Source organism: Nerophis ophidion, linkage group LG01, assembly GCF_033978795.1.
Source record: "Nerophis ophidion isolate RoL-2023_Sa linkage group LG01, RoL_Noph_v1.0, whole genome shotgun sequence".
Classification (NCBI taxonomy): Eukaryota; Metazoa; Chordata; class Actinopteri; order Syngnathiformes; family Syngnathidae; genus Nerophis; species Nerophis ophidion.
This window is the reverse complement of record NC_084611.1, coordinates 20,470,471-20,482,822: the sequence shown is the minus strand read 5'-3', so window position 1 is coordinate 20,482,822 and position 12,352 is coordinate 20,470,471. Positions and strand designations below refer to the sequence as shown.

Sequence of the window (12,352 nt, the reverse complement as noted above, 5' to 3'; positions counted from 1 at the left end):
TGGGCTGATTCCTCACCTTTCTTAGCATCATTGAGACCCCACGAGGTGATATCTTGTATGGGGCTCCACTCGGATTGAGATTGACCGTCATGTTTAGCTTCTTCCGTTTTCTAATGATTGCTGCAACAGTGGACCTTTTGTCACCAAGCTGCTTGGCAATTTCTCCGTAGCTATTTCTATTCTTGTGGAGTTGTACAAGTTTGTCTCTGGTGTCTTTGGACAGCTCTTTGCTCTTAGCCATGCTGAATGTTTGGGTCTTACTGATTGTATGGGGTGGACAGGTGTCTTTATGCAGCTAACGACCTCAAACAGGTGCATCTGATTCAGGATAATACAGTGGAGTGGAGGAGGACTTTTAAAGGGGGACTAACAGGTCTTTGAGGGTCAGAATTCTACCTGATAGACAGGTGTTCAAATACTTATTTTCAGCTGTATCACACAAACAAATTCTTAAAAAATCATAGATTGTGATTTCCGGATTTTTCTTTTTCTGTTTTCTCTCATACAGTGGACATGCACCTACCGTGAACATTTCAGACCCCTCCATGATTTCTAAGTGGGAGAACTTGAAAAATAGCAGGGTGTTCAAACACTTATTTTCCTGACTGTATATATGAAGTTGTTTTCATAAAATAAAGCCAAAAAAGGTCAAGAAAAGCAACAACTACTAGTCATTCAAATGATTTGACTTTTCAGGCCCAACCCTTTCTTGTGCGCAAAAAAATGTATTCCCTGAGTTGCTAAACTAAATATCCATCCATCCATTTTCTACCGCTTATTCCCTTTTGGGGTCGCGGGGGGCGCTGGCGCCTATCTCAGCTACAATCGGGCGGAAGGCGGGGTACACCCTGGACAAGTCGCTACCTCATCGCAGGGCCAACACAGATAGACAGACAACATTCACACTCACATTCACACACTAGGGCCTATTTAGTGTTGCCAATCATCCTATCCCCAGGTGCATGTCTTTGGAAGTGGGAGGAAGCCGGAATACCCGGAGGGAACCCACACATTCACGGGGAGAACATGCAAACTCCACACAGAAAGATCCCGAGCCTGGATTTGAACCCAGGACTGCAGGAACTTCGTATTGTGAGGCAGACGCACTAACCCCTCTGCCACCGTGAAGCCTAAACTAAATATAAACCGGAAAATATATAAAATGAATTATTCATTATTAAGATTATTTAACATAAGAATTGAAATTATTATAATTATATGAACAGAATGTTACAATATGTTAAATATGCTTTTAAAATGCATCAAAAGACTTCACTGAAAAAATATACATATACATGTATGTATATATATGTATATATGTTATTTTATTGTTTTCATTTTGTACTTGAAATTGAACTTAAAAATGTAATCAAACAAGAAGCTGTTTAATTCAGGTATTGGAGTAGACAAAAAGCGCATCTCAGTTGTGTAGCCTGCGATATTATCGAGGGTACAAGACACTTTGACAATCGTGTTCCTCAGACAAAATTCATCCCGCTGTTTTAATTAACGTTTGCAGAAGACAAAGCTGTCGTTTTGCTTTGATGCTTTCAAGTTTTCACGCCGAGCGTTGCAGCTGATGTGCCGCTCCCCCCTCCCCTCTTGTTGTCCCTGGGCTCCGTGAGGACTCCATGACTCGCACTCACATTGAAGCCTTGCCTGCTTAGCATTGTCAGTTCTATTTACGAATAACAGGGAAGATATGACACAGTATTCACATGCAAGGGGTGGCAAATACGCAAAATTAAATGAACAATTTGGTTATGAAGATAATTACCCTTGCAGGTGGTTGTTTAGCTTTATTATTAACCGCCGCTATCAATAACTTCCCAGGCGTAATCATCATTTTTATTCTAGGAATCTTACTTGACACAGGTGTTGTAATAATTGTGTGAATGTCCAAGCATTGCCACATATAAGAGTCTACACCAAAAATCACCTATTTATTATTATCATTATTATTGTTATTAATGTTATTGTGTGAATGTGCAAGTATTCCCACATATAAGATTCTACACCAAAAACTTATCTAGTTATTATTATTATTATTGTGTACATTTCCAAACATTCACGCATAAGAATCTTCACCAAAAAATAATATATTTATTATTTGTATTATTATTATTATTATTATTATTATTATTGTGTGAATGTCCAAGCATTCACACATATAAGATTCTACACCAAAAATGTATTTAGTTATTATTATTATTATTATTATTGTGTGAATGTCCAAGCATTCACACATATAAGATTCTACACCAAAAATGTATTTAGTTATTTTTATTATTATTATTATTATTATTATTGTTGTGTGAATGTCCAAGCATTCACACATATACAATCAACACCAAAAAAAAAATCACCTACTTATTATTAATATTATAATGTGAATGTTCAAGAATTCCCACATATAATAATATATAGGTAAAAAGTAATATATTTATGATTATTATTGTTGTTGTTATTATTATTATTATTGTGTGAATGTCCAAGCATTCACACATATAAGATCCTACACCAAAAAAACATTTAGTTATTATTATTATTGTGTGAATGTCCAAGAATTCCCACATCTAATATTTTAAACCAAAAAAAGTTATATTTATTATTTTTATTTAAAAAAATTATTGTGTAAATGTATCCCGACATACAAGATTATACACCAAAAATGTATTTAGTTATTATTATTATTATTGTTGTGTGAATGTCCAAGCATTCACACATATACGATTAACACCAAATAAAAATCACCTAGTTATTATTATTATTATAATGTGAATGTTCAAGAATTCCCACATATAATAATATACATGTAAAAAATTATATATTTATGATTAGTATTGTTGTTGTTATTATTATTATTGTTGTGTGAATGTCCAAGCATTCACACATATACGATTAACACCAAATAAAAATCACATAGTTATTATTATTATAATAATGTGAATGTTCAAGAATTCCCACATATAATAATATACATGTAAAAAATTATATATTTATGATTATTATTGTTGTTGTTATTATTATTATTATTGTGTGAATGTCCAAGCATTCCCACATGTAAGATTCTACACAAAAAAATCATCTATTTATTATTTATATCCTGCAAAAGTTTAGCGCGCTCCTCAGGCCACAGTTTTCATCCGATCGGAACGGTTAAAGTATCAAAATGTTCGGCTCAATAGGGAATCGTGAGCTCCCTTAAATAAATTCTAGAAAAATTTCCCGGATTTCTCAGGATTCCCGGTTTTCCAGGACATGCTGTCCATTGAAAATGAATGGGACGATTTTAAAACTTGCACAACTCCCACATTTCTCACCCGATTCGAACCATCCACACATTCCACTCACCTTGGACAATCAAGTTGAAAACAATTCCCGGTTTTTCAAAGCCCTATTTTCACCTCTTCCTGGAAAGTTTACACAGTCCACATTTTTCAACCGTTTTTGACCATCCATCCATACATCCATTTTCTACCGCTTATTTCCTTTTGGGCTCGTGGGGGGGCGCTGGTACCTACCTCAGCTACAATCGGTCTAAAGGCGTGTACACCCTGGACAAGTCGCCACCTCATCGCAAGGCCAACACAGATAGACAGACAACATTCACACTCACATTCACACACTAGGGCCAATTTAGTGTTGCCAATCAACCTATCCCCAGGTGCATGTCTTTGGAAGTGGGAGGAAGCCGGAGTACCCGGAGGGAACCCACGCATTCACGGGGAGGACATGTAAACTCCACACAGAAAGATCCCGAGCCTGGGATTGAACCCTGACTACTTTGTATTGTGAGGCAGACGCACTAACCCCTCTTCCACCGTGAAGCCCCCGTTTTTGACCATTCCACCTTCAAAACATTCCTCTTAGTTGAGACAACAAACAGTCCTATTTAATTTTTGTACAGATTCCCGGCTTTCCCAAAATTCCAGGAATTTCGAAATACCCATTCTCATTTCAAACATTTTTCAACCGATTCCAAAAATTCTAACAGCATCCTATTTATATCCATACATCCATCCATCCATCCCTTTCCTACCGCTTGTACCCTTTGGGGGGTGCTGGAGCCTATCTCATCTGCATTTGAGCAGAAGGCGGGGTACCGCCTGGACAAGACGCCACCTTATCACGGGGCCGACACTAATAGACAGACAACATCCACACTCACATTCATGCACCTGTGGCTCGGTTGATTGGCAACACTAAATTGGTCTCAGACACGCGGGCCAATTGCGGCCCGCGAGACATTGTTTTGCGGCCCCCACCTTAAAATGAAAATCTAATGATAGTGCGGCCCGCAAATTTTATATGAATGGCGCTCGACAGCTTTGTGTTATTTGGCTCCAAAATGGCTCTTTCAACATTCTGGGTTGCCTACCCCTGCGTTAGTGGAAAAGCGGCAAATGATGGAGACGAGGGTTTTTTTACGTGTCCGGCTGCAGTCACACCGCGACACCTATCCGTCAGTAATAGTCCCCGATAACCTGGACCAATTCAAACCGTTATTTGTAGAGATGTCCGATAATATCGGACTGCCGATATTATCGGACGATAAATGCTTTAGAATTTAATAACGGAAATTATCGGTATCAGTTTCAAAAAGTAAAATTTATGACTTTTTAAAACGCCGCTGTACGGAGTGGTACACGGACATAGGGAGAAGTACAGAGCGCCAATAAACCTTAAAGGCACTGCCTTTGCGTGCCGGCCCAGTTACATAATATCTACGGCTTTTCACACTCACAAGTGAATGCAAGGCATACTCGGTCAACAGCCATACAGGTCACACTGAGGGTGGCCGAATAAACAACTTTAACACTGTTACAAATATGCGCCACACTGTGAACCACACCAAACAAGAATGACAAATGCATTTCCGTTGAACATCCACACCGTAACGCAACATAAACACGACAAAACAAATACCCAGAACCCTTTGCAACTATAACTCTTCCGGGACGGTACAATATTTTCTTTTCTTGCGGCCCAGCCTCACCCAGACTCTGCATCCAGTGGCCCCCGGGTGAATTGAGTTTGAGACACCTGATCCAGGACAATTGCGGTTCCTACATTTACAGTAAATTCCCATTCAAATGAATAGATGTTTTCATTAAATTCCCTATCTTCTGAAAATGTTGCAGTATTTTTTAAACAGATTTCGACCTTTCATCCATTCGCCCACACTCCTTTTCCGATATATCAAACACAAAACTTGTTTTCCGTTTGCCAAAATTCTCGATTTTCCTGGGATTTTCTCCCCATTCACAATGTATGGGCATTATACAATCTACTGCATCTCATCCGATTTGAACCGATTCTGAATTGAATCGTCACTTTAGGAATGAGGCGCTGGAAGTTGGCAGACTCGTCGGCGATCCTGTTCTGTCTCCCTGTAATGTTTGTCTGCTCTTGAATTGGGATTGTGCTGAAAATCTTAATTTCCCCTGCAGGATTAATAAAGTACCTTTTTATCCTGATTCCAAATCTAAATCAATTAGGACAGTTATGATAAATCAATTAATTTGATTAGAAAAAAGGTTTGATTTATATTCTGTTGCTTTAATTAATTGTTTATTAAAGCAACTGACAAAAACAGATGAAATATTGACTGCTTCGATTACTGAAACGTGTCATAGTTTCCGCGTGACCGTTACAATAGAGCGTACATGAGAGTCGTGGTGTGCGTAGCTGTTTTGTGTTTTTTTTTGTATTTTTTTTAATTAATGCCCACATGGTGAAATTTATATGTAATTGATAAGCATTTATTAGAATAAGAGAATGCAGGCTATGGCAAGCATAACATGTTTTATTTAAACTATTTTCTTTGAGATACACATTGAGGCAACAGGGTTTCCTCTAAACTGCCAAAACTACTTGTGGCAAGGGGAGCGTGGTTGTGGGCGTGGTCACAATGGCGTGTGTTTTGTTTACTTCCGGTTTTGGCAGCACCGTTTTATTTATTTATTTATTATTATTATTTTTTTTCAGTGATCAAAGTATTTTTTCGGGGGTCAAGTTTTCGGTACATCACTTGTCAATAGAGAGGAAATAATAAACCATATATATATATATATATATATATATATATATATATATATATATATATATATATATATATATATATATATATATATATATATATATATGTAGGTGTGGGAAAAATCACAAGACTACTTCGTCTCTACAGAACTGTTTCATGAGGGGTTCCCTCAATCATCAGGAGATTTTAATGGAAGCATTCACATACAATGGTTTATATAGGGCACAGAGTGGGTGGGTACAGGCAGGCGTAGGGGCATGGTGATTGGCTCATGTGTTGCCTAGGAGGTGTTTCCATGTTGAAATGATTTCACTGCGCTTGTTAAGGGATGATAGATCTGGATGATATATAATAAACAGTTTCTCTTTTAAGCATAGGTTGCATCTTTTATTACCACTGTTGTAAGGTGTGCTGGATGCAAGAATTTGCCATGTTATTGAATATTCAACATTATTGTCTTTGAGGTTCCAAATGTGTTTGCTGAGTTCTGTAGAATTCCGCAAAGTCTGGTTTCTAAAGGAGGCGTTGTGATTATTCCATCTTGTTTTGAACGCTCCTTCGGTTAATCCTACGTACGTGTCGGATGTGTTAATGTCCTTGCGTGTTACCTTTGCTTGGTAAACGACTGATGTCTGTAAGCACCCTCCGTTGAGAGGGCAATCAGCTTTCTTGCGACAGTTACATTCCTCAATGGTTTCAGAGTCGTTTAGTCTGGGGGTAGGCAGTCCTTTTGCAATTGCTTTGTTGTGGTTTGAAATGATTTGTTGTATGTTATTCATACAGCTGTAGCTCAATTTAATGTTGTTCTTGTTGAATATATATATATATATATATATATATATATATATATATATTTATATATATATCAATTCATACTGTAACACGCAGCTAATTTTAATGTTTTATGTTTGTGTGATTTGGATTTGATGTCAGTTTTTCCTCATGTTTGCCTGAAAGGTGTTGGCGGCGAATGGAGGAAGTGTTGTGTGTCCGGGTAAGCGCGGACTCACAAGACGAAAGTGTTTGCAAGGGAGATAAAACCTGTTGGAATTGTGCCGTTTGTTATTATAAGATTGGTAGTAAAAGTTAAAAATAGCGTCAGAATTTGGGCTACAATATATTTTTTTACTTTATTTGTTTTCAGGTAATAAAAACAAACCCAATTATTTTCAAGGTGTGGTAGTGACTAAAATGTTGTGGCCGTGCACCACATTCAATTACATTTTAGAATAGAAGCGAATAGAATAGAATAAAAAGTACTTTATTGATCCCTGGGGGAAATTCAGAAATGCATTTTATCTGATTACTTGATTAATCAAACAAACTACTTCATTTTCTGGACTGTAAGGCGCACTGAAATATACGCCACACCCACTACATTTTAGAAAAAAATTCTATTTTTTCCATATATTAGCAGAGAAAAAAATAGATTTGTTAATGAATCGCGGTTCTTACTTGTAACCATTATTAATCGATTAAAAACATCTACTATCGATTTAGTTTTTAATCTGTATTGTCCAGCCATTCAGACATATCATATTGTTGATGTACAAACCCCGTTTCCATATGAGTTGGGAAATTGTGTTGGATGTAAATATAAACAGAATACAATGATTTGCAAATGTGACGTCTTGGTGGCATTGTGGTGACGAGTTGTTCTCTCGTGGGTGCTGTAGAAGATGGAACACAGCGTGAGGGTCGGGATATGAATTTATTTATATAATAAAACAAACAAAGAACAAAAACACTTGCACAAAGGCACTAACCAAAAACCAACAAAACTAGCTTGGGAGCTAGAAAGAACAAAGGGCGCTAGCGTGGAAGCTAGGGACATAAACAAACAAAATAGCATATAAGCTAACAAGTATACAAAATAGATTTACCATAATGTTGGAAGAGCGGCGTCAGCTGTTGCGTGTAGCAAGCAAGAGTCCAAGACTGAATGTCAAACAGAGACGGGCATATATAGGGAGATAAATAATCAAGGGCAGGTGCGCGTGATCAAAGCAGAGACAGCTAAATGGGTAACTATGACAACGGAAACAAAACCAGGAAGTGCCATAAAGAACTGAGGAAGACAAATACTAGACAGAATGTGATAAACAGAACCAAAACCAGAATATGCCATTATCCAAGACGTGGATCATGATATAAGCCCCCCCTCTAGGGACAGATACCAGATGTCCCAAAATTTTAACATGAACCCCCCACACAAAAAAGTCCAAACATGAAGGGAGGGCGGAGGGAGGACACGGTGGAGGGTCGCCAGGTTGCATGTCCCCGAATCCACCGAGGACAAGCCATGTGGCGGCGGCGGATGGAACGCCACTGCCGTGAAAGTCTTGGAGGGCGCCCTCGTAGAGGCCACACACATGGCCGACGTGGAGGAAGAAGCGCCAGGCGAGGAGGACGACCCCGTAGAGGCCACACTCGTGGCCGACGTGGAGGAGGGCGCTTCAGCGCCGTCGTCATGGCAGGCTTGGAAGCTGCAGACGAGTCAGGCGCGGAAGCCGGCCGAGGAGCTGGCACTGGTCTCAGCTGAAGAACAGGTGCTGGAGTGGGATCCAGCATGAAGTCCCGTGCTGGAGTGGGATCCAGCATGACATCCCGTTCTGGAGTGGGATCCAGCATGAAGTCCTGTGCTGGAGTGGGATCCAGCATCAAGTCCTGTGCTGGAGTGGGATCCAGCATGAAGTCCTGTGCTGGAGTGGGATCTAGCATGAAGTCAGGTGCTGGAGTGGAATCCAGACCTCGACTAGAAGTATGACATGGACTCGGACCAAGTCTCAAACTATGACGAGGACTACGACTGTGACTAGGACTAAGTCTTTGACTAGAACTGGTACTATGACTAGAACTGGGACTATGACTAAGATTAAGACTATAACTATGACTAAGACTATAACAAGGACTCGAACTATGGCTAGAATTGTGACTGTGAGTTGGGGTAGGACTTGGGCTAGGACTTGGACTAACAGTCATACTAGGGCTTGGGCAAGGACTAGGACTAACATTCATACTAGGGCTTGGGCAAGGACTAGGGCTAGGGCTAACTACAGCTAGCCGTGGTGCCGGTGGAGACGGCCTAGGAGGAGCTAACCGGCATACCGGTGGAGGAGGACGTACAGGAGGTTGCGGCCTGGCGGGACGAAAGACCGGTGGAGGAGGTCTTTGTGGAGGAAGAGGCTCCCTCCGTAGCACAGCTACCAGCACGAGCCCCCCCCTTCCACAAGCGGATGCCAGACGCGCTCTCTATGGTCTAAAACTACCCCTAGGGGTGGGTGGGGGGAGGAACAGAAAAAGGTAGACAGGGAGGAAGGAACAGTCACTGGGGAAGGGAGCCACGTCACATGTGGTGGGGTTCCAGAAAATAAAGATTTATATTGGGACTCAAAACAAATGTCCTTAAGAAGTGTGATGGCTTCATTTACATCCCCTGTGGACGACTGAGGGAGTGCATGTTTCAAAAAAAATTCCTCATCTCCACTATCCTCAGGAGACGTCGGAGGAGTGACGTCAATGCTCGAGTAACTGTGACTGACAGGCCAGCCGGAGGATTGAAAGGAAGGACAAAAAAAAGGATTACCAGGCATGTAGGGTGAGTCCTGGACGGGTTGGAACTGGCTGTGTCCATGAGGTAGTGATGGTGGGGTTAGCGTGTCTCTGTCGCTAGGCGAAGCCTTTCCTCTAGACTTCCGCCCTTGCTGACGCGTGCGAGCCGGGCGAGGCGGGACCACATTGAGGCGAGAGGCGTCGGGAGAAGCCTGGAGACGTCCGGGCTTCCAGATCCACTTGGGCTATCTGCCCCGTGAACTCATCAAAAGCCTCTATTTCGGCGGCGAGAGAACCTTTACATGTTTGGACTCTTCTGTGACGTCTCGGTGTCATTGTGGTGACGAGTTGTTCTCTCGTGGGTGCAGCGGAAGATGGAACACAGCGTGAGGGTTGGGATAAGAATTTATTTATATAAGAAAACAAACAAAGAACAAAAACACTTGCACAAAGGCACTAACCAAAAACCAACAGAACTAGCTTGGGAGCTAGAAAGAACAAAGGGCGCTAGCGTGGAATCTAGGGACATAAACAAACAAAATAGCATATAAGCTAACAAGTATACAAAATAGATTTACCACAATGTTGGAAGAGCGGCGTCAGCTGTTGCGTGTAGCAAGCAAGAGTCCAAGACTGAATGGGCATATATAGGGAGATAAATAATCAAGGGCGTGATCAAGGCAGAGACAGGTGACACTAAATGGGTAACTATGACAACGGAAACAAAACCAGGAAGTGCCATAAAGAACTGAGGAAGACAAATACTAGACAGAATGTGATAAACAGAACCAAAACCAGAATATGCCATGATCCAAGACGTGGATCATGACAGCAAATCCTTTTCAACCCATATTTGATTAAATGCACTACAAAGACAAGATAGAAAGTTGAGTTTATACCAAAGAGTTCTATTTTGGTTTCATCTGACCACAGGACATTCTCCCAATCCTCTGCTGTATCATCCATGTATCCATTTTGGTATAAACTCAACTCGTCGTGTTTGGAGGAAGAAGAATACTGAGTTGCATCCCAAGAACACCATACCTACTGTGAAGTATGGGGGTGGAAACATCATGCTTTGGGGCTGTTTTTCTGCTAAGGGCACGGGACGATTGATCCGTGTTAAGGAAAGAATGAATGGGGCCATGTATCGTGAGATTTTGAGCCAAAACCTCCTTCCATCAGTGAGAGCTTTGAATGGTTGACCAAATACTTATTTTCCACCATAGTTTACAAATAAATTCTTTAAAATTCCTACAATGTGAATTTTTTTTCCACATTCTGTCTCTCACAGTTGAAGTGTACCTATGATGAAAATTACAGACCTCTGTCATCATTTTAAGTGGGAGAACTTGCACAATCGGTGGCTGACTAAATACTTTTTTGCCCCACTGGAGGTCAAATTTATGAAGTGCAATCAGGTGACTCACCAGCCTCTGATCACTATTCAGGAGGGTTTACTTGCCAATGTCGACACTAATTTCACTATTGTCTGTTTATTGAATTGCACTTTTGTGAAATACCACAGGTGTGTTTGTGTGTGCGTGTGTGTGATACAATGATAGCCACCGAGATCGACCCTCATCTGTGTGGAAAGTCAGTGGATGGACATTGAAATAACTTTGAAATATAATTGACAGTACTTAAAAATATAGCGTTTTCCACAGGTGTGGTTCCAGAATGCTCGGGCCAAATTCCGAAGGAATCTTCTGCGACAAGAAAGCACGGGTGCAGACAAGACGTCCGACGGCTCCACGCTACAGGGCGGGACGCCATCCGGCCCCGCCTCCGAGCTCTCCAACGCCTCCATGAGCCCCTCCAGCACGCCCACCACCCTGACAGACTTGACCAACCCCAGCATGCCCACGGTCACCTCTGTGCTCAGCTCGGTGGCGGGCAGCCTGGACGTCCACGAGTGCCGCAGCCCGTCACAGACCACACTGACCAGCCTTTTCTGACCCACCCGATGAGCGCCTGTCCGCCACACCTGCTGAGTTCGCTCCTCCCCGCGTGAACGTGCGCGTCTTGTTCGCTCGAGGACCGTTGGCCCCACGCAAAGGAACTCTCCTCATTGTTTAAGTGTCGTCATCTTGTTGAGAACCGAGCAGACTCGACTTGCATTTTTCAATGTTTACAGAAAGAGACTACAATAAAATAAGATTACTCTTTTGGAATTGTTTTTTCCAGCACAGTATTTATGTTGTTGTACAAGAGTTGTTGTTAGATGGATTGTAACTTTTTTCTTTGGGGAAATCTGAGATTAAAAAAGTGAAAATATCCACTAACCGCAATGTACTCGACAGTCTTTTTTGCCAATGTGTCCTCAGTCCAGTTCTTTCACTTAAAGGCCTACTGAAACAAGATTTTCTTATTTAAAGAGGGATAGCAGGTCCATTTTATGTGTCATACTTGATCATTTCGCGATATTGTCATATTTTTGCTGAAAGGATTTAGTAGAGAACATCGACGATAAAGTTTGCAACTTTTGGTCGCTAATTAAAAAGCCTTGCCTGTACCGGAAGTAGCAGACGATGTGCGCGTGACGTCACGGGTTGTAGGGCTACTCACATCCTCGCATTGTTTACAATCATGGCCCCCAGCAGCAAGAGCGATTCGGACCGAGAAAGCGATTCGTGGATGAGGATAGTGAGAGTGAAGGACTAGAAGAAAAAAAAAGACAAGGGCAGATGTAATTAGACACATTTACTACAATAATTCTGGAAAATCCCTTATCTGCTTATTGTCTTACTAGTGTTT

General features: G+C 41.2%; 1 protein-coding gene across 2 annotated transcripts in view; it reads left to right on the top strand.

Annotated features, from left to right (window-relative positions):
• lhx2b (LIM homeobox 2b) overlaps positions 1-11,855 on the top strand; it is a 40,947-nt gene extending 29,092 nt beyond the window's left edge. For both annotated transcript variants that reach the window (XM_061897962.1, XM_061897954.1), the window contains exon 5: positions 11,263-11,855. In XM_061897962.1, coding sequence (XP_061753946.1) covers positions 11,263-11,553 — 291 coding nt within the window. In that variant the 3' untranslated portion in view covers positions 11,554-11,855. The remainder of the gene's footprint in view (positions 1-11,262) is intronic.
• Positions 11,856-12,352: the final 497 nt, after the last annotated feature.